Source organism: Folsomia candida, unplaced genomic scaffold, assembly GCF_002217175.1.
Source record: "Folsomia candida strain VU population unplaced genomic scaffold, ASM221717v1 Fcan01_Sc001, whole genome shotgun sequence".
Classification (NCBI taxonomy): Eukaryota; Metazoa; Arthropoda; class Collembola; order Entomobryomorpha; family Isotomidae; genus Folsomia; species Folsomia candida.
In genome coordinates, this window is record NW_019091193.1 from 22,295,159 (window position 1) to 22,312,864 (window position 17,706).

The 17,706-nt window shown below is 38.4% G+C and overlaps 4 protein-coding genes across 4 annotated transcripts; 1 reads left to right on the top strand and 3 right to left on the bottom strand.

Annotated features, from left to right (window-relative positions):
- Positions 1-126: 126 nt before the first annotated feature.
- On the bottom strand, positions 127-1,286 carry LOC110863598. The gene is made up of 4 exons (XM_022112946.2): positions 1,077-1,286; positions 722-944; positions 554-645; positions 127-457 (listed from the first exon to the last, which is right to left on the bottom strand). The coding sequence occupies exons 1-4, from the start codon at positions 1,134-1,136 to the stop codon at positions 233-235; spliced, it is 600 nt and encodes a 199-aa protein (XP_021968638.1). The 5' UTR covers positions 1,137-1,286; the 3' UTR covers positions 127-232.
- A 988-nt stretch (positions 1,287-2,274) lies between these two features.
- On the top strand, positions 2,275-7,032 carry LOC110863169 (adhesion G protein-coupled receptor L4). Its single transcript, XM_022112416.2, has 15 exons — positions 2,275-2,681; positions 2,770-3,653; positions 3,778-4,017; positions 4,110-4,477; positions 4,555-4,700; positions 4,777-4,921; positions 4,998-5,109; positions 5,179-5,385; positions 5,447-5,676; positions 5,742-5,802; positions 5,876-5,973; positions 6,032-6,164; positions 6,267-6,340; positions 6,426-6,492; positions 6,573-7,032. The coding sequence occupies exons 1-15, from the start codon at positions 2,609-2,611 to the stop codon at positions 6,873-6,875; spliced, it is 3,141 nt and encodes a 1,046-aa protein (XP_021968108.2). The 5' UTR covers positions 2,275-2,608; the 3' UTR covers positions 6,876-7,032.
- LOC110863168 (nuclear pore complex protein Nup214) lies at positions 7,014-9,583 on the bottom strand. Its single transcript, XM_022112414.2, has 4 exons — positions 9,441-9,583; positions 9,033-9,354; positions 8,670-8,962; positions 7,014-8,577 (listed from the first exon to the last, which is right to left on the bottom strand). Exons 1-4 carry the CDS (start codon positions 9,453-9,455, stop codon positions 7,204-7,206), a joined length of 2,004 nt encoding a protein of 667 aa, XP_021968106.1. The 5' UTR covers positions 9,456-9,583; the 3' UTR covers positions 7,014-7,203.
- A 315-nt stretch (positions 9,584-9,898) lies between these two features.
- On the bottom strand, positions 9,899-12,410 carry LOC110858213 (serine protease HTRA2, mitochondrial). The gene is made up of 10 exons (XM_022106899.2): positions 11,873-12,410; positions 11,609-11,811; positions 11,383-11,535; positions 11,171-11,257; positions 10,910-11,104; positions 10,771-10,847; positions 10,627-10,691; positions 10,328-10,455; positions 10,238-10,263; positions 9,899-10,157 (listed from the first exon to the last, which is right to left on the bottom strand). Exons 1-10 carry the CDS (start codon positions 12,168-12,170, stop codon positions 9,989-9,991), a joined length of 1,401 nt encoding a protein of 466 aa, XP_021962591.1. The 5' UTR covers positions 12,171-12,410; the 3' UTR covers positions 9,899-9,988.
- Positions 12,411-17,706: the final 5,296 nt, after the last annotated feature.

A 17,706-nucleotide genomic window follows, 5' to 3' on the forward strand; every position in this document is an offset into this window, starting at 1 on the left:
CAGGGTTGCTTGTAAACACATCTCCACTTCAACCGATCTCTGTCGACTGCACAACAACACCAACTTGTGTGAGAGGAGCCCTTGGTTCAATATTACGTACAAAAAATTCTGCATCTCCAAGTTGTGTTTTGAGTTTTTAGTATGATAAATGCTTGTTTTATTGGACACATACATTTTACAAGTTTATGAATACACGATTTTAGTTTTATCTTAATTTTTAAATAGTATTTTTTCACTTCTTCTGATCATCTTTCTCATCCTCGCGACTTATCTCTTGCATAAATTCGTACACAACGTACATAAAATACAAGGAGATTGCCCATCCAATGGAAAATTGGATTAATTTGGTGAATACGTTGTTTGATATGAAAATCACAAGCAGGAGCGAAGATAAGGTGCTGGCAATTAATGATCCCAAGAACCACTTGAGCCAAATGTTACACCTCCAATAGTTTTTCTAAGGGGCACAAAATATTGTTAGCAAAAATCATCATCAAAATTTCCTATAAAATGATTTGATTCAATTGCACGCTAATAAAGAATAAGTTTGTACATTTCGCACTCCTTGCAGTAGTTCGATTGATGCAATCAAGTTGTAGACGGCAACGAAGGTATAAACTGCAAGAAAGTTGTATCCCAAGTAATCTATTGAAAAAATTCAAAAGTGGGGGTAACAATTTTCAACTAACTTTTAATAAATAAAATAATACGATTTTCATACCGATAGTTTTATGGAGAAAGTCCACAAAGTCCTTCCTGTAGTACGTCTCCTCATCCACCGTGATATTTTTGGGCTGAATTACCATTGAGTTCAAGACGGTATTTCTGCCATAAAGTGCATTGGCCATAAAAACCACCTCTTCAGTGGTATTCATTCGCTCGATTCTTACTGCGCTAAGAATGCAAAGTCCTCCAAATCCGACCAAAATTACGACTGAACTAATCTATAAATATACGAGAATAAGTTGTCAAATATGAAATACTTTGGAAAGAGATGGTTTGGCGAATGAAGTCAAATCCCATGTGCTTGGGATTGAAATGAAGTTTACAAAATTTGAATAAAACGAGGACCTTACCAGTGATATGATTGCAATCACTTTCGCCCCTGTGGCAGAAGAACAGCAGAAAAACGCCATTGAAATTTTTAAAATACTTCTCGTACAATAATATGAATATTCTTTCCAAATTTTCTAAATGCGTGTTATGGGATGATTTACTCTCTTTAAAATTGATAGCACCTGTATTAGCAGTGTGCGCTTGTTATTAAAATAGGAATTTGCGATGCATTTTTTGCAAGCCATAAACCGGTTTTATATTTACTTGGAGAACAACGAAACATTTCTTGGTAAAGGATATGTTATAGAGTATTTGTATAATATGTGCATACGTATGCATATGCAATGCTGTAACAGCGTAATTGTAGAAGCCCAAGGGTAAAACCTACCAAAAATTCTAAATATATGACACCTACGCCTCGTAGTTAAACGAAGAAGGAGCATCATTTTGTATTGCACACAAAATATGATACAAGTAAAAGACCAAAGCCGCTCTAAAAAATATGTCCATACACCCACATTGCATAATTTATTTTCTTTTCAACGAAATACTTACATGTACATAGGCATGATAAAGTATTCAGAAAGTTCGCCATATTTACATTAAACAATGTCCTCAGTCAAATAAATTTTCATGTGCTTCGATAAAGTCGCTCTCTTCATATGCTCTCCTGCCTTTTTTAAATACTTATGTGAATTCATGTTCACGCGGTTTTTCCCACTGGCTCAAAAATTTTAATTTTCTAATCACATTAGACTAGATATTTCATTTTTTAACGAAAATACGATACATCCATTCACCTCTACATACAACTCATCCACATCACAATATCAGAGTATTATATTGTATGCGGTTTCATTGGTTTTGTGGGTTTTCGATAAGCGCTTACCTGGCAAAGTTTTATATAATCATTTGCTTTTTATAACCATCCTAACTCCACAGTACAATTAACCTTGACTAGCCAATATGCAATTTATGTAATCTACTTTATGTCAAAAATTACATACATACTCGTATGATGCACGCACGTCGAGAGCCTTATTTATTTGAAATAAGTATGTATAAACATGATATGTGTTCAATTAATAATCGACGTCATTGTGATAATGCACGTATCGCCCTGAGATTTTAATTTTATATTCTAATCTGCAATCAAAACTTGAATTTAATCATTATCGTCACATTCGTCACTCTTGTGCAGTGATTGATTTTAGTTATTGTGCGGAAACATGTCTCAAATGTCCGTGCACTTGGTTGTTCAATATGGCTTATCATTCATATATAACAAGATAACCAATATTATCTTAACCAACCTTGAGAATAACCTAAGCTTAGTCATGCATTTAATAATTCAATCATTAAACTAACAATACTGTCAAAAAATCTGTCATTCCCATTACTAGCAATTGAAATATTTTAATTTTAGCCAATTTGGATGTACATCTGCTGCACACAAGGTTTTTGCATGCATTCTAAAACTGCGAAACTGCTACAATCTTTGTGAATATTATCGAATTGTATAAATATTTACTTTTGACATGTTCGTTAAATAATGGCGTATTTCTGGATTAGAGGAATTCGATTTATCGTATTGGTGGCATTTCTGCTAAGTCTCGAAAAAACTTGTAAGTCATGCATAACTTTAGCACACGCTCAAGCAAATATTTGACGACAGAGTGGATGCAATTGTTTTCTGTTCTAACACATCTTTAGGCTTGGAAAACAATTTTGCCAATGCAATTATATCCTCAGAATCTGGACTCTATGATCAATATAACAGAGATGATGAAACTGGCAAGTTTGAGTTATTATTGTCAAAAGGTTACATAAGTGACCCCACTAATACAACGGAACCTACAACACCAGAACCAACCACAAATACAACTACCACGCTGGAACCAACCAAGCCAGAACCAACTACGCCGGAGTCAAATACAAATGCAACTACGCTAGAACCAACTACAAACACAACTGCTCCGGAACCAACAACTACGCCGGAACCAACAACTACGCCGGAACCAACTACTCCGGAACCAACAACTACGCCGGAACCAACTACTCCGGAACCAACAACTACGCCGGAACCAACTACTCCGGAACCAACAACTACGCCGGAACCAACTACTCCGGAACCAACAACTACGCCGGAACCAACTACTCCGGAACCAACAACTACGCCGGAACCAACTACTCCGGAACCACCAACAAGTACGACTACGGCAGGACGAACTACGCCAGAGCCAACGATCCCAGAACCAACTACGCCAGGATTAACTACAGGTTCTGTAACCTCAACATTTCCAACGATTACGACTACTGTGATGCCAACAACCTCCATTGCCACAACCACTAGCCCACCTCCTCGAGGTTGTCCGATAAAATGCACCAAAACCGATTCGGATGGGTTTTATTGGTCGGTATGTGGTGAAATAATGGGGACGGAAAGTTGCAACAGAGTCGTCGCAAATTCAACAGGACAGATCACTTGGGAGTGCTTACCTAATGGCAAGTTCGCCACTGAACAACCAGATTCCTCAAAATGCACGACAAGTTGGGTGGACGATTTTTTGAAAGAATCTGGTCAAGTTACGAACACAGTGAGAAAAATACAATATTTATCGCAACCTTCTTATTAATCCTAAGGAAATGTATCATAAATGTACATTATGTAAATGTCATATATTCATTAATGCAATAATAGTTGTTTGCTCGTTAACTCAGACCACAGCGGTGGAGTATTTGAAGAAACTGCAGGAGAAAGTGTCCCTAGATTCTTCCTCGAATGATCCCAATTACTTTGGTCATGAAATAGGAACGCTCAACGACATTCTAACAAACGTAACCAAAACAGTGAGTAGCTCGACAACGGACTCTGATGCATTTCTCCAAGTTGCCAATTGGACTGTGAGAATTGCACAAAGAATTATTAAAACTCCCAAGCCCTGGCATCATCTGGCATTGGTAAATGTTTACTGATTACTATGATTTGACTCTTTTCTGATGAATCACATTTATCAACCAATAAGCCATTCAATATAGATACGTGATTTTAGAAAAATCGATCCCACCTTGCAACAAGCTTGACCATCACGATTGAAGAGACGTCGTTTCTGTTAACATCAAAAGTGAAAGTGACGATGACTGGACCTCAAACTTTGGATGCTGAGAATATTTTAGATTACACATCGTTTTTTTACAAGGACATTTTGAATGAGCCCCAATTCACAGTCACATCTCTCGCCTATTCGAAAATATTTCCTGGATTAGACAACCTGAAATATCCATTTATTGGCAATCCAAATTCTGTGATAAAGTTACCTCCGCGTTGGACTGAGTTAGTTGCTGGACAAAAAATTGAATGCGTTGGAATGTTCATGGATGCAAATTACGCCAGTCTAATTATGCCTGGTCAGTATGAAAAGTAAGAAATTAGTAGCTTTTTTTGGGAACAAAATACTTGTACTTTTGTTATAAATAGATTAATATTATTTCATTTAGGCTTGGACTCGATACTGACCTGGGATACAAGAAAATTTTAAATGGAAAAGTCATGTCCTTCACAGTAGCATCCAGTTCGCCGTCCAATGATAAGCTTTCGAATGGAGAGAATGGCACATCAGAGAAAGTTGAGTTTGAATTCAAAGGTGCACATTAAATTTTTTAAATGTCAATAAAGAATATGCATGTAATAGTTTCCTACAAGTTCTAAACTCACAACAGATCAAGGAGTCCAAATAGTCTTTCACCATGACTTTGAAGCCTGGGGGAATGAAGCGTTCGACATACCAAGAAAACTTTATTCCGGAGAAAAGCCCAAAGCTGTTCAAGGAACTGCACAATGTGTTTATTGGGACACCAATAAATTGTAAATTATTTGTAAATACGTTTACTAAAAAATTGAAAGTGACAAATTTTCAGCCCATATCTTTAAAAAACTGCAGAGAGTGGTCCCAAAAAGGATGTAAAATTGTCTCCAGCACTAAATCAGAAACAATTTGTGAGTGCAACCATTTGACCTCTTTTGCAATTTTGATGGATGTTCACAATTATGTGGTATGATAATTAAAACAGTGCGAAATATGTCTAATCTGAACAAGTTGTTTATCCTTTGTAATAACTCAGGGTAAAAACGCTGGTCTTGAAATTGTGACGCTTATCCTGGTTCCAATTTCCATCCTCTGTTTAATCTTCACAATAGCAATGTTCTACGGGATAAGAAAAGCTCGTAGCCAACGTACGATGATCACGCGTAATCTTGCAGTATGTCTCGCAGTTGGAAACCTGTTAGTTCTGCTCGTTCTGGACAAGACTTATTTCAATTTGAGTCAGGTAGGTTTGACATTGCACAAATCTATGTACATAGATTTAAGTGAAAATTATATTTATACAGGGTTTGTGCGTTGCTTCGGGAATTCTTATCCACTACAGTTTTCTTGCTGCTTTTGGGTGGATGGGAGTTCAAGGGATATATTTGTACCGCATGGTGGTCGATATCTTCAACGTGAAAAGCTCCTTCTTAATGTTCAGACTGCTTTCGTACGGAGGACCTTTAGTGATTATTGCAATCACTACGATGGCTGGTTACTTGTCCGGGGATGAGCCGTATGGGGGAGAAGTTGTGTGAGTGTTAAGAGGTGTCCCCCATCATGATACGTTGAAATATTATCCACCTTGGAATATTACAGATGCTGGCTAAATGGAGGCTACATGTGGGGATTTATGGGACCCGTCTTGATAATTATTATTGTAAGAAATCGTCCTCTCAAAATTATATTACTAAATATTCCAGATTAGAAATTACCGAATTTTTTAATTACAGTTGAACACTGTTATTTTATCCTTGAGCTTATGGAAAAGCCACCGTATTCGAATCCGCTCAGACGCCTCCATTTTTAGTCGTCGTGTCAGTTCACTCAGGTAAGAACACGGATAATTTTAACGTCTCAAATATATAAGGAAGTTGTATTGTATTTAGAACATGGATCAAGGGAAGTTTTGCGTTGACCGTACTTCTGGGAATCACTTGGATAATTGGATTTCTAATGTTGACCCCACAAATTCCTGGCATTGCTGCTGCATATTTGTTCACAATTTTGAATGCATCTCAGGTAATTTATACGATATACGCTATATAAATATAAATATAATTTATGCATATTTCTTCAATGATCTTTATGAAATTAGCAATAATTGGTCAATGTTAATTTCAGGGTATATTCATATTTATTTTTGATTGCTTCCTGAATGAAAAAGTGCGTCAAGGAATCCACCGGCAGTATGGAAGGTTGCATATTATTGTTATTATCACATATTATTGCTATTAAGCCTTTATCATTCAGCTATCAAAATCTATGTTCCGTTTTGTACAGGTTGCTTCCCGTACGCCTTAATACTTGGCTGAAGAAAACGTCTACATCATCACTTGGAACGACAAATGTACCTCCAACATAAAGAGTTTTGTCTTCTTATTCGACCTCTCATCATATTTTCGAATTTTCTCTGTATTTTGTTTTTAGGCGAGTGTAAACATCTCCTCAACCGTCAAGAAAAGGAAATTGTCCGCATCCTCAGAGTCCAATGGGGGAACTAATTCTTCAAGAACTAATTCTGGCCGAGATAGCTTACCTCCTGTTCCACCAGCAAGGAAAATGGTCCAGGACGCTGATTTGATTTCACCACAGGGTAAAAAACAAAGCATTCTTGACAGTGGCAGTGAGAACTTTGGAGTGAGAAGGTCTGCAGACGACTCAACTTCGCCTATTACTAAAAATGCTGGACCTGTACAATTTAGCCCTGCGACAGCTCTTGTTGACCAGTAATTGGTCATTGGGATTTCCATCCATATTATTTGTTAATCCATAATAATGTCAACGGGTATGTTTAAATGGTTATTCGTCGTTTACATGAATAACTAAACTATAAGACTGTATAATGCTAATGTATGCATGTGAAATAAATAGAGTTTGACTGATTGGATTTACTTGTGTTTCTATCACCTCATTACAAATAAATATACAAAAATAAATTAGTACCCCAAAGACTGAACAATACCTTAACAGAATAACAACAAAAGTCATCAAGATGTGGGAACATTCTTACAATATTTTACCCACAACCAATGGAAAATGAGATCATTGAATAAATCTATCATCGATAGTTGCCATAATTGGTCTGTGAAGCCCACCAGGGCATTTGCGGTTGCTGGTAAGAGGAGGATGGAGGATAACCTAAGCTAGGATAACCACTGTAGCCGCGTGAATTGTCACCACCCCACATTCCCATCGTCTGTGCATACGGATTGGACTTGCGTCGATTCTGAGCGGCATATGCTACGGCCTGCTTTATGTACTCTAAATACGGGTTGTATCCTTTTCCTCCTCCCCAACCGCCCAGACCACTGTCACCACCATACGACGGGAAGCCACCATCATAGGCTGAAGGGTCTTGTCCTGAGTAGATGCCTTGGCGAGAATTAAACCCGGATCCGAAGGAGGGCAAATAGTATCCCGAGTTTCCTCCGTGAGATTGTTTATTGTTGTACATATTTTTATATCCTGGACCAAATGTTGGTGAAGATGCAGTCGATGGTGATTCACTTTTCGTTCCAAAGGCTTCTCCTGTAGGTGCCGACCCTGTTGCGCCAGGATTGTTGCTTGCATTATTGCCATCAACGTTTCCACCGGTCATACCTCCTCCTCCCCCCAAGAGTTGTTGGATGGCCAATGCGTTATTGTAAGAGGATAATGATCCACCATTTCCGAAGGGACCAGTCCTTTGTGGATTATATCCACCCCAAGATTTGTACGCGCTCTGAGGATCTTCCTGACCCCATGCTTGTGAATTTTCCCCACCCCATGGGAAATTAATTGTTGCTCCATACATATTATTTGAGTAGGAATTTTGGCTTGGATAAGCTGCATTATAATCTGGTGGTGGTGATGAGGGGGGATAGTTGTTATAAGGAGGATAAGATCCGTATCCTCCTCCTGCTGATGCCCCACCACTCCATGGCGAATTAGTATTTCCTAATTTTTTGAGTAAGGATTCCACCATCTCAAGAGACGATGCTGGTGGTCCGCCCCACGTTGATGGTCCACTACTACTTGTGGTAGGAAATGGGGGTGGTGGATATGAGGTCATCCTGTTGTATGGTGGATATGATGATGCAGGATTAGCTGATGGGTTGTAACCATATGGAGGGTATCCGTATGGGGACTGATTATTATTTTCGCCAAAAGGAGAGCTTCCGTCAAAACCAGATTTTGTGTCCGATTCCTGATGTTCAGGAGTGGGAGATGTTTCTGAATGTTCGACAAGATGTGGATAAGCTGCCATTTTTGCTGCCAGAGAAGGAAATCCATCATAGTTATTGTTATCATTTGCCCCTGCAAGCTTGAAATTAGCAATCCCCCATGGAAGCTGATTGCTAAGACCGGATGGATTAAACGAGGGACGATTGTTGCCAAAAGGCCCGCTTGCAGCAGCTTGACCAATCCTATTGACGCTTAGAGCTTCTTCTTTCTATCCAGAAAATAATCCAATCAAAATTATAAAGTTCTTGAAATTTTGTTAGTGCTATATATTTTTGGAGATATTAAACTATGTTAACTTACTGTTAACTTGCCATCTTGGGGCCAGCCAGTTGGAGAATTATCTTTCTCTGAGGCATCATCATTGAATTCAGTTAGTTTACGGTCAGAATCCTTATTTTTCTCGTCGCCCCCAGTGGATTTTTCTTCAGAAGAAGTTGGTACGTTGCCTGGCTCATAAACTGGAGAAGGTGGTGCTAAACCAGACGAGATAATTTGCTTTTCATGCTCTTTCGTTTTAGACATAACTTGTTTTTCCAGGTGCTTTACACCGGTTGAGGTCATCGTGAGGGGCTTCTTGTGTGGCTTAGAAATACCTTCATTTAGACAGTAATGTAATATTTAATTGCTAGATTATACGTATCATGACTATTTAAATGTGCATACGTTTATTGTTCCACTTTGATTTATTAACGGGCCCAGGTCTGACTGTTGTTGTGCTGGTGGTTGATATGGTCGTTGATGTTGTGGGACTAGGAGTTGAGATTATCGAGGAAGCGTCACCTTCTTCATCTCCATACTCGGCATCATGGTCAAACTCTGGATCTAATTCTGGATCTAACTCCGGCTCTAGTTCAGATTCGTCCTTTTCAGGCAGAAAGTGTTCTTGATCAACGTTGATATTTCGACCAGAGTTTGCATATGCATCGGAGATGCTGAGGGCTATTGTCTTGTGTATACAAACTGACACAAGAAAAGCTACCAAAATCTGAAACCACAAATATTTCAATTAATTAAGGAATTTCTAGAACGAACTATCGGTTTTTCTTGGTCTTATAGATAATAAAAACTTACGGAATTGTACTTCATTTTGGATTTCTGAGTGGATTAAATTTGCAGTTCACTTCAGTGCCAGAGACCTTGTATGACTGAAGGATGTTTTGTGATATCTTTCGGTTGATGGTTCAACTGGGACTGAGGACCCTGCATGCATCTCGCGGACGAAATATGTCAGTTTTATCATGAACCCATGTATTTTTACCTCTTCAATTTCTCTCCAATCCCGACTTTTATCTGATTATATCGATTGACCGGTTGGACTTGGGATAATAACGGGTCTTGAACACTAAAACGGTTAATACTTCTATAATAATAAAGCTGCAAACCTGCTTTCTTCAAGACAGGATTAACAAGTCAGAAACCAGTTCCACTGCAACGGATCAAGATTTTACAAAATGGGTCAATTAAGGCTATTGAAACATGTACGCATTTATGCATATAGTTGAAAAAAATGAATCGTTTTTGACTACCTGTTGAACTATATATTTTTATTACAAGTATTTATTTTTCTGGTTCGGTTTTCTGGTACAATTTTTTATGAATGAATACAATAGTAATTTCACTCAGTCTTCAACAAGTTCCGGGGTTACGGTACAAGCGTATAATTTATCACCTCGCTGAATATGAATATTCAGTTTGTCAGACACCTTGGTCAGTTCGTACAGGTCAGCTGATGATGCGATTTCGGTACCATTAATTCTCACAATAATATCACCAGGCTTGACACCAGCACTAAATACGCAAACACATAATTTGTCAATTTACATACGTCACGTGATGGCAAATGGTATATTGTTTATTTTATTACGTACAGGTATGCTGGAGAGCCGACCACGACCTATGACAAAATTGAAAAAACCAAATCAAACACTCAAATGCACTTTTGACTTTGAACTTCGTACCTGCCATACTAAAACTCCTTTGGAGACTTTTTTATACCCGCGAGATTCCAATTCTCGTTTAATTTGGTCAGTTACTGTTAAAATCGTAAGCCCCATATATTTCCGAGTTGGTTTCATCAATCCGCTTGCTACAACACAAACAAGACGTTGTGGAATTATGCGTACATATCTACTAAAGGCACTTATTTGAAAGTTGAAGCAAACCGGTTTTTACTAGTGATCGATGTCATTAATAATATTAGCTTAACCGGGCAATAATCTAAAACGTAAAAAAGCTACTTAATTTATACTTTCATTACATCTTCGCGCTTCGGATCTCGCTAGAAACTTCTTGGCGTGGTCAATCGGAATAGCGAATGAAATCCTATAAATGTTAACTATTTTACTAAAGGTCTATATTTAAACCTACAAGAAAGGTCATATATGTGACACCACACACATACCCAGCAGTGACTTTCATCGAATTAATTCCTATCGCCTCTCCGTCCAAGTTGATAAGCGGCCCACCAGAATTTCCAAACTAAATAAAGAGTATTTTATAAGAAAAGACTTATTTGTATTCTAGGATCAGTAATTACATACCGTAATGCTAGCATCCGTTTGTATATAGTTTATATCATTGGTTTGGATACCCAATTCGCTAGCGCCTCGACTTGTACTACTAACAACACCGGCTGTGACCGTATTTGTTAGCGTCAATGGAGCTCCAAGCGCTATGACCCATTCACCAATTTTTGTATCTGCTGAATTACCAAGCGAGAGTGTGCGCAAGTCCTTCTGCGATGTGTAAAAACTTGTTAGTAAACTTTGTACAGCTTACGAACTATAAAATAGCCAACATACAGCGTGAACCCGAATAGTAGCTAGATCAGATTCATAGTCAATGTCTTCTATAACTGCTGAAAAAGTTCTGCCATCAGCCAGACGAACCTTTAATAAAAATAAACGAACACATAAGCTCACATTTACATATTGTCAATATGATATTGAGCAGTTTAATCGGGTATTGCAGTGAAGAGTAGTATATTGTTACGTTTATTAAATAAATAACTTACAGAAAACGAAGATCTTGGACGACTGGCAACAACGTGAGCATTGGTCAAAATCAAACCATCGTCACTAATAATAAAACCCGATCCATTGGACGCGGTATGGGGGACTCCAGTGAAGAAATCTACGTGGGCATGATCCTTTACTTCAATCGAAACCTAAATATATAAATGACGACACAATTCATTTACGTTCCTGTCTCTTCAACACATCTTTAATGCTTTATCTTACCACTGTATCCTTGACCTTATCAACAACATCTGCAATGAAATTGAATCGTTCTCGATTGCTTTTTTGAAATCCTTTTGATTTTCCTCCAGCCCTGTAATGATCATCTGTATCCCTACGATCCTGTTGATTTTCATCGTTATAAATTGGTTTTGCTGCTTCTACCGTGTCCCACTGAGAATTTGACCATAACATCAGCAAAAGTCCTTCGGAAATAAATTATTCATTTATTTAATCAATCAATCAATCCCTCGCAATACAAAATACCTGCTCCTGTCGCAACTACTGCGGTGCTGCTGGTCCTATTCTTTTCACGGTCACAATCCTCCCGTCGTTCTGTTTTGTGCTTACCAGCCGCTGCATATCGTGCCCAATTTGATCTCCTATTGTTGTTGAGATTGACGGTATCGTCAACATAAGTACTTAAATGTTTATACAAATAATTGCAGGCCAACGGGGGCCGAACTAATTCAGCCAATTTGAAATTCCATCCTGGGACACGTTCCAGATATGGTGTCAGAGACTTTAATCTCATTAAATTCACTATTCTGGACAATTCTCCCATTTTAAAAGTTCTGCAACAAACACAACTAGTAGCTTAAAAACGCCCCATATATTGATTACTTATCAATCATATTAAAATCTCAATCTTTACTACAAACTAAATCAACTGTGTAAGCTTTTACAAACTAAATTACTAAATCCTCCCCCAAGAAAGATTATTGAAAAAATTAACCAAATCAACTAACAAAACTTCAAACTTTTATATTCTTCGTTCTGTCTTGTTTATTTACAAACAAGTCGTCTCGAGTTCTCACAGATTCCTGGAGAGTTACGGGGCGCTTTGCGATTTACTACCAGGTCGTCGTCGTCTCACTTTCCATCCAACGAGTGTTCTGTTCTGACCATAATTTCTCATACCGGAGGACACTGAGACATTAACGACATTATTGTTGTGAATATTGTCGCTAATTTTGTGAAAGAATAATCACAATTAACCAACAGCTTGTCATTCTAGCTCCGTGTCATTAACTAAATGTTGAATTTGCGTATGAAGTATTTGAGGCAAAATGAGACCGAACTTTCTCCTCTATATAAACATACACACATTTGCATCACTTTCATTGCTCTTTCTCTCTCTAATGAATTTACAGCCCCCTCTCATCCAAGATAATAATGATGACATTTGGTTTGGCCTTGGCTTCTATCTCTTCTTCTTCCTACGTCGTCGTCGCTGCTCGGTGCTGAATAAATGACCCATTGCATAGTCAAAAAGAAGAAGAGCCCTAAGGTCTTTACGCAACCCACGAGCACGATACATGCAGCCTTTTATTTTATACTTTAGTAGAGTCCTGCCTGTTCTGCACTTCTCCAAGAAGGAATCGCCTCTGGTTGTCCAATCCTTCTCTCGATACGCATCTAGGAGAAAGCGAGAAGCAAAACTGTTTTGTTTTACTGTGGTTGTTGGTTGTTTGGCTGGTGTTGCTGCTGCTATGCTGACGACAGAGATTGTATGGCCAGAGTTCGTATAACTCATTTTAATGTGTAGCTTGGGATTGCACCATTGCATTTATTTCATCCAGAAACAAATTGCATTTGCATTTATTATGCCATGTTTGAAGTTTTGAAACGGAATTTGCTGCGTGTGTCGCATTCTCACTCGTTCAAGATTTCAGGGCTTAGTTAAATGGGGTGTTAATTGTGTTTTCGTGATATTCTGATATAACCTCCCTCGCTACCTCCCTGTGCACTTGGGTACTTAAACTTGAACCAGTTCGAAAAGAGCGTAGCATTATTTTATTAGGCAAACGAGAATTAATGCATTAAAGGATGGAATGATAATATGCGGCGTAATTGTGTGAAAGGCCGATACGTAACACTACTCGCCAAGACACTGTGAAGCAGAGTTTAGTTTGTTACTGCTCAGTACACAAGGAGATGAGGATTTCTGTAGAAGTAGTCAAATTGTCAGATGGCTGTTATTCTAATATTTTTGAAGTTGTTGCACCAGGGAAAAAATCTTATTAAGCATTAAAAACTCATTTACTCGATGCATTTTTATCGTGCCTAAATTACGTATCGTGGATAGCGTTCATCCTTGAAATGTGGTGTTTCGATGCAAGTCATCATCATCATCATCAAGCTCTAAATGTTTCATCTTGTGTACTTTTTGCCAGTTGTCAAGAGAGAGAAAGTGAGTGGCTGGTGGAAAACGAGCATCTGTTGCGGTGCGGTGAAAGGAAGACTTTGAATGAGGGTGGTGCTAATGCTTCCTTGTTTGAACTGCGCTACTAACGTCATAGTCATCAACGCCTCGTGTCTTGGTCTTGGAGGAGGAGGCAAATCGATAAGATGTTCAGGATATTAATAGCATCTTGAAATTTAAGTTTTGTGTTTGAAAATACAATGAAAGTTAGAGGTCAAGTCAAGGCGGACGTCTTTTGTGGGCTGTGCTTCAACATTTCCTTATTTTATTAAACACCCATTAATAAGGACACTCTTGGGCAGATACGTTTGTAGGTGAACCTTGGCCCAATTTCCCTTCTTTAGAATGCACTCTAGCCAAGCCAAATTAATAGAATTAAATATGAGGAGGAAACCAAGGATCAGGCTCATCTTCACTCAGTCGCCCCCATACACAGCACTGTATATGTAAATGCTTTGTTAGTCCTGGCGTAGTTTCGGAACTCTTGAGATCTGCATCGCTTTTATATCCCACGATATATTTCCGTTAACAACAACCGCAACAACGGCCCACTCGCTTAATTTACTTCACTTTCTCTTTGAAGTTACATCGTCTCATTTCTTCTTCCCACGGTCACGTCATCACATCCAACCAACTTCCAACTACATTCTGCGAACAAAAGAAACTCCAACCAACTAACTTTTTTGCACGTTTCTTTCTGTAGTTCACATGTTTTTGCAGAAAATTCACACAAAACAAGGTGCACACATGTTTTTTCATTCGCCCTTTCCGTCAGTGTGCCCTTTGAATGAAAGAAAGTTTTTGCATAAACACAAGAATTTCCATTTTTCATAACGTCGTTTCATTCTTTTCTATGCAGAAAACAAAAATGATGTACTGTGAGGCTGGCCTTGGTTGCGGCTTTTATTCCCCATTCTTGTCTGCCTATGAGTAGCATAGCTTTGATTTAGACATTGGCGTTACGGGACTGAACGGAATTTTCATTCCTTGGCTCATATTCTGCATTTATCATAATCTCGTCCATATATCTCATCTCGTACATCTTTCTCACACATATTACGCACTCTGCTCCTCTCCTTTGTTCCATTCCACATTCATCCTCTTCTGCGTCTCTCTTTTGGTCTTATTCTCCATCCCAACCACACATATCCCACCCTGTCCGGTCCAATCCCTCCGCTTTATTTCCCATATTTTATCCAGGATAAGAATAAAAATGAATGAGCACGAAATAAAATAAAATATAAAATGAGAAAAGTGCAACGCACTACGAAAATGCATAGATGCCGAACAGGAAATTTCAGACTTTCTCTCAACGAGACACAAATGTAAAATCCTAAATTCGTTGGGGTGCGCCCAATTTCACAGAAGCAAGTAAAAGTAATTCTTTGTGAAACAAGATGCGGCTCATTCATGATCCATACCAGAACCTTACTGCGTATCTGGAAGGGGAAAATCTCTGAAGGCGGAATTTATGGAAGGTCCCCGAATTTCCCAAAAATTGGAGTAAAACAATATGAGAAAAAGTGGCGAGCTGTAGCGTGGCAGTTAAAATGCTAATGTGGACGCTTGGAGCTAAATATTCCATCAGGATTCTCAGCATCCTCATATTCACTCACTTTCACTTGGACGGCTTCCACCACCACCACCCCTCCAAATTCTACGCGGAGAAGGTGCGAAAGATACAAACCCCGTTGTGTCATCAACACCCAGTTTCCGTTGAGCTGGTATGATGCATAACGTGGAGAGAAATACATTACCCGTAGTTTTGCATCTCAAATAGTGCGAGCACAGAATGCATGCTTCCTCCGAAGCAAGTAAAGCGGATGCATATGAGATCATTCTGCTGGAGGCAGTAAAGAAGAGTAAAGTGGCGAAGAAAGTGTTAAAAAGTGTGATTTTGATGTGGGGCTGAGTTGAGACCTTGACTTGAGGCAATGGAACGAGCGAGCGATACAATGAGACACCCAAGCCAAAGCCAAGCCATCCACCTCATTCTTTTCCAGGGAAGACTGGATTTCGTCTCATCTTGCTTTCTCCCACCAAATAATCATCTCATCGCTAAATATTTATGGCGCAGGCAGGAATGAGTTATTCTCATTACAAGTTTGTAATTAATTTGAATAATGGTGTAGCTGCGGAGTATCAATCAACAAAATCACTTTTTTCTTCAACTCGGTTGATTTTCAATTCAACTCACTATTTATTTTTGCATATAGGAAATTACTGTTATGAATTAGCTAATATTCTAAATCGTGTAGCCACAAATATTAGCAAATTATCAAAATCGACTCAAAGTTGACTTTCAGAATGTATGTATTCGCCATTCACATGAATCAGCTCCGTATTACCAAACTTGCTCCGTTCAAGACAATTGGACTTTTTATTGCGCACTTGGCAATGATTTCATTCACATATTCAAATTTTTAGGATCGATGTGAAGATAGGATTCAATCATACAAAGTGCATCACCATTCCATGATAACAGACGAAACCAATTCAAGTTGCAACGCATGAGTGAAATGTGCTCAGAATGGAAAATCAGCCTCAATTTACACTTTCCATAAAAATTCTAAATCGGTGCAACAGCAATACATGCATGACACTGAATTTTGTTTAGACTTTGGCTAACTTTTGCTCCTGTTGACATTGATTTTCGTATTTTTTTCTATATGTAAGCGATTATTTTATTGGATATTGTTAGTACTTTGTTGTTTCGCATTTTCTCACGTTTGTGAAACTTGCTCGTAGTGATTGACATTTTCGATTTAAAAAGTCCAAACTCCTGAAAAGTTTCCAGGATGCATTTTTGTTTTAGAAAATTGACAAAATCTAAGTCGTCTCCTTTCTCTCTCTCTCGTTCTTCGCCAACTGTCGCACCCGGTTCGGGCTTTGAGCTATTTGGAATTCTGATGTTGACGCAAGTGACATTTTTCAATCAATCAGTTGAAACGATACGATCAATCCATATTCCTTTCCTAACGAAAGTTTCGCTGAATACAGTTGAATTGAAATTGAAGAGTGGGCGAGGGACGGTGCTGTATTTAAGTTTGTGATAAACGTATGATTTTGGTCTCCCATGTGTACCTCGCTCACTTCCAGTCGTACATACTCTCAAATAAATATGTATTATCTATTTAAAAAACATAATATCAAATATAATTATTATTCTCGATGTTAATGACAAAAGCGAACCGAATTAATAACTAATTCTGATCATCAATTTGTAGTGAATGAAAATTATGGCTTTATTTGATATGCAAGTTTTATGAGCCATCATGATCATAACATTACGGTTGCCCGTTCTTTGTTTCGGCATAAGTAAGTTCAACAAAACCATGATATGGCTGAATCCCAGAGTGAGCATTGTTCAACTTTATTCGTACCTTGAATTGAGGGTCGTTAGAATTGATTTCGGATCTCAATAAGTGCTGCACTATTCGCCCAACTCTTGCCGTCAAACTCCTCGTATATCTAATAATAATGCCCTTTATGAAATCCCTCCTTACAAAGATTTATTCAAACGAAGCCAATTTCTCAACAACTTTCTTCCTGACATTTTCTGTTCTTTCACTTAATTGGCTTTCATTTCAATGCGTTCATGCTGCTGCTTTTGCATAAAAACTCTAAAGTACTTTCACTGCATTTGTGTATGTAATACTCGATTCTGGTGCTAAGAGGAATTAAGCAATTACGGAATTATTCTCTCATCCATCGGAATTCCTCATCGGAATTCAACTTCTGAATCTTGAGCTTCTGCTGCATCCAGTTCAATAGAATATTTCTATTGGGGCACATGGGGAGAATTCTGGCATTTCTGAACCTGATTCCATGTTCCCGAATCCGGGTAAAATCTGTTTGCCTCACCATTCTCCGTTTCAGTCCATTCCTTGAAACG

Bases quoted from the DNA above. Each gene is read 5' to 3' on its own strand.
- LOC110858213 (XM_022106899.2), bottom strand. From the start codon at position 12,170: ATGGGAGAATTGTCCAGAATAGTGAATTTAATGAGATTAAAGTCTCTG. The intron at 11,105-11,170 runs GTATGTTGGCTA...TACACATCGCAG, and splicing joins CTACTATTCGGGTTCACGCT to AAGGACTTGCGCACACTCTC. The intron at 10,456-10,626 runs GTAATGAAAGTA...TTTGTGTTGTAG, and splicing joins GAGATCCGAAGCGCGAAGAT to CAAGCGGATTGATGAAACCA.
- LOC110863168 (XM_022112414.2), bottom strand. The intron at 8,963-9,032 runs GTATGCACATTT...GTCTAAATGAAG, and splicing joins ATCAAAGTGGAACAATAAAC to GTATTTCTAAGCCACACAAG. The intron at 8,578-8,669 runs GTAAGTTAACAT...TTTTCTGGATAG, and splicing joins CCCAAGATGGCAAGTTAACA to AAAGAAGAAGCTCTAAGCGT.
- LOC110863169 (XM_022112416.2), top strand. From the start codon at position 2,609: ATGGCGTATTTCTGGATTAGAGGAATTCGATTTATCGTATTGGTGGCA. The intron at 5,803-5,875 runs GTAAGAAATCGT...TTTTAATTACAG, and splicing joins CCGTCTTGATAATTATTATT to TTGAACACTGTTATTTTATC. The intron at 6,165-6,266 runs GTAATTTATACG...TGTTAATTTCAG, and splicing joins CAATTTTGAATGCATCTCAG to GGTATATTCATATTTATTTT.
- LOC110863598 (XM_022112946.2), bottom strand. From the start codon at position 1,136: ATGGCGTTTTTCTGCTGTTCTTCTGCCACAGGGGCGAAAGTGATTGCA. The intron at 945-1,076 runs GTAAGGTCCTCG...GTATATTTATAG, and splicing joins TGATTGCAATCATATCACTG to ATTAGTTCAGTCGTAATTTT. The intron at 458-553 runs GTACAAACTTAT...TGTGCCCCTTAG, and splicing joins TACTGCAAGGAGTGCGAAAT to AAAAACTATTGGAGGTGTAA.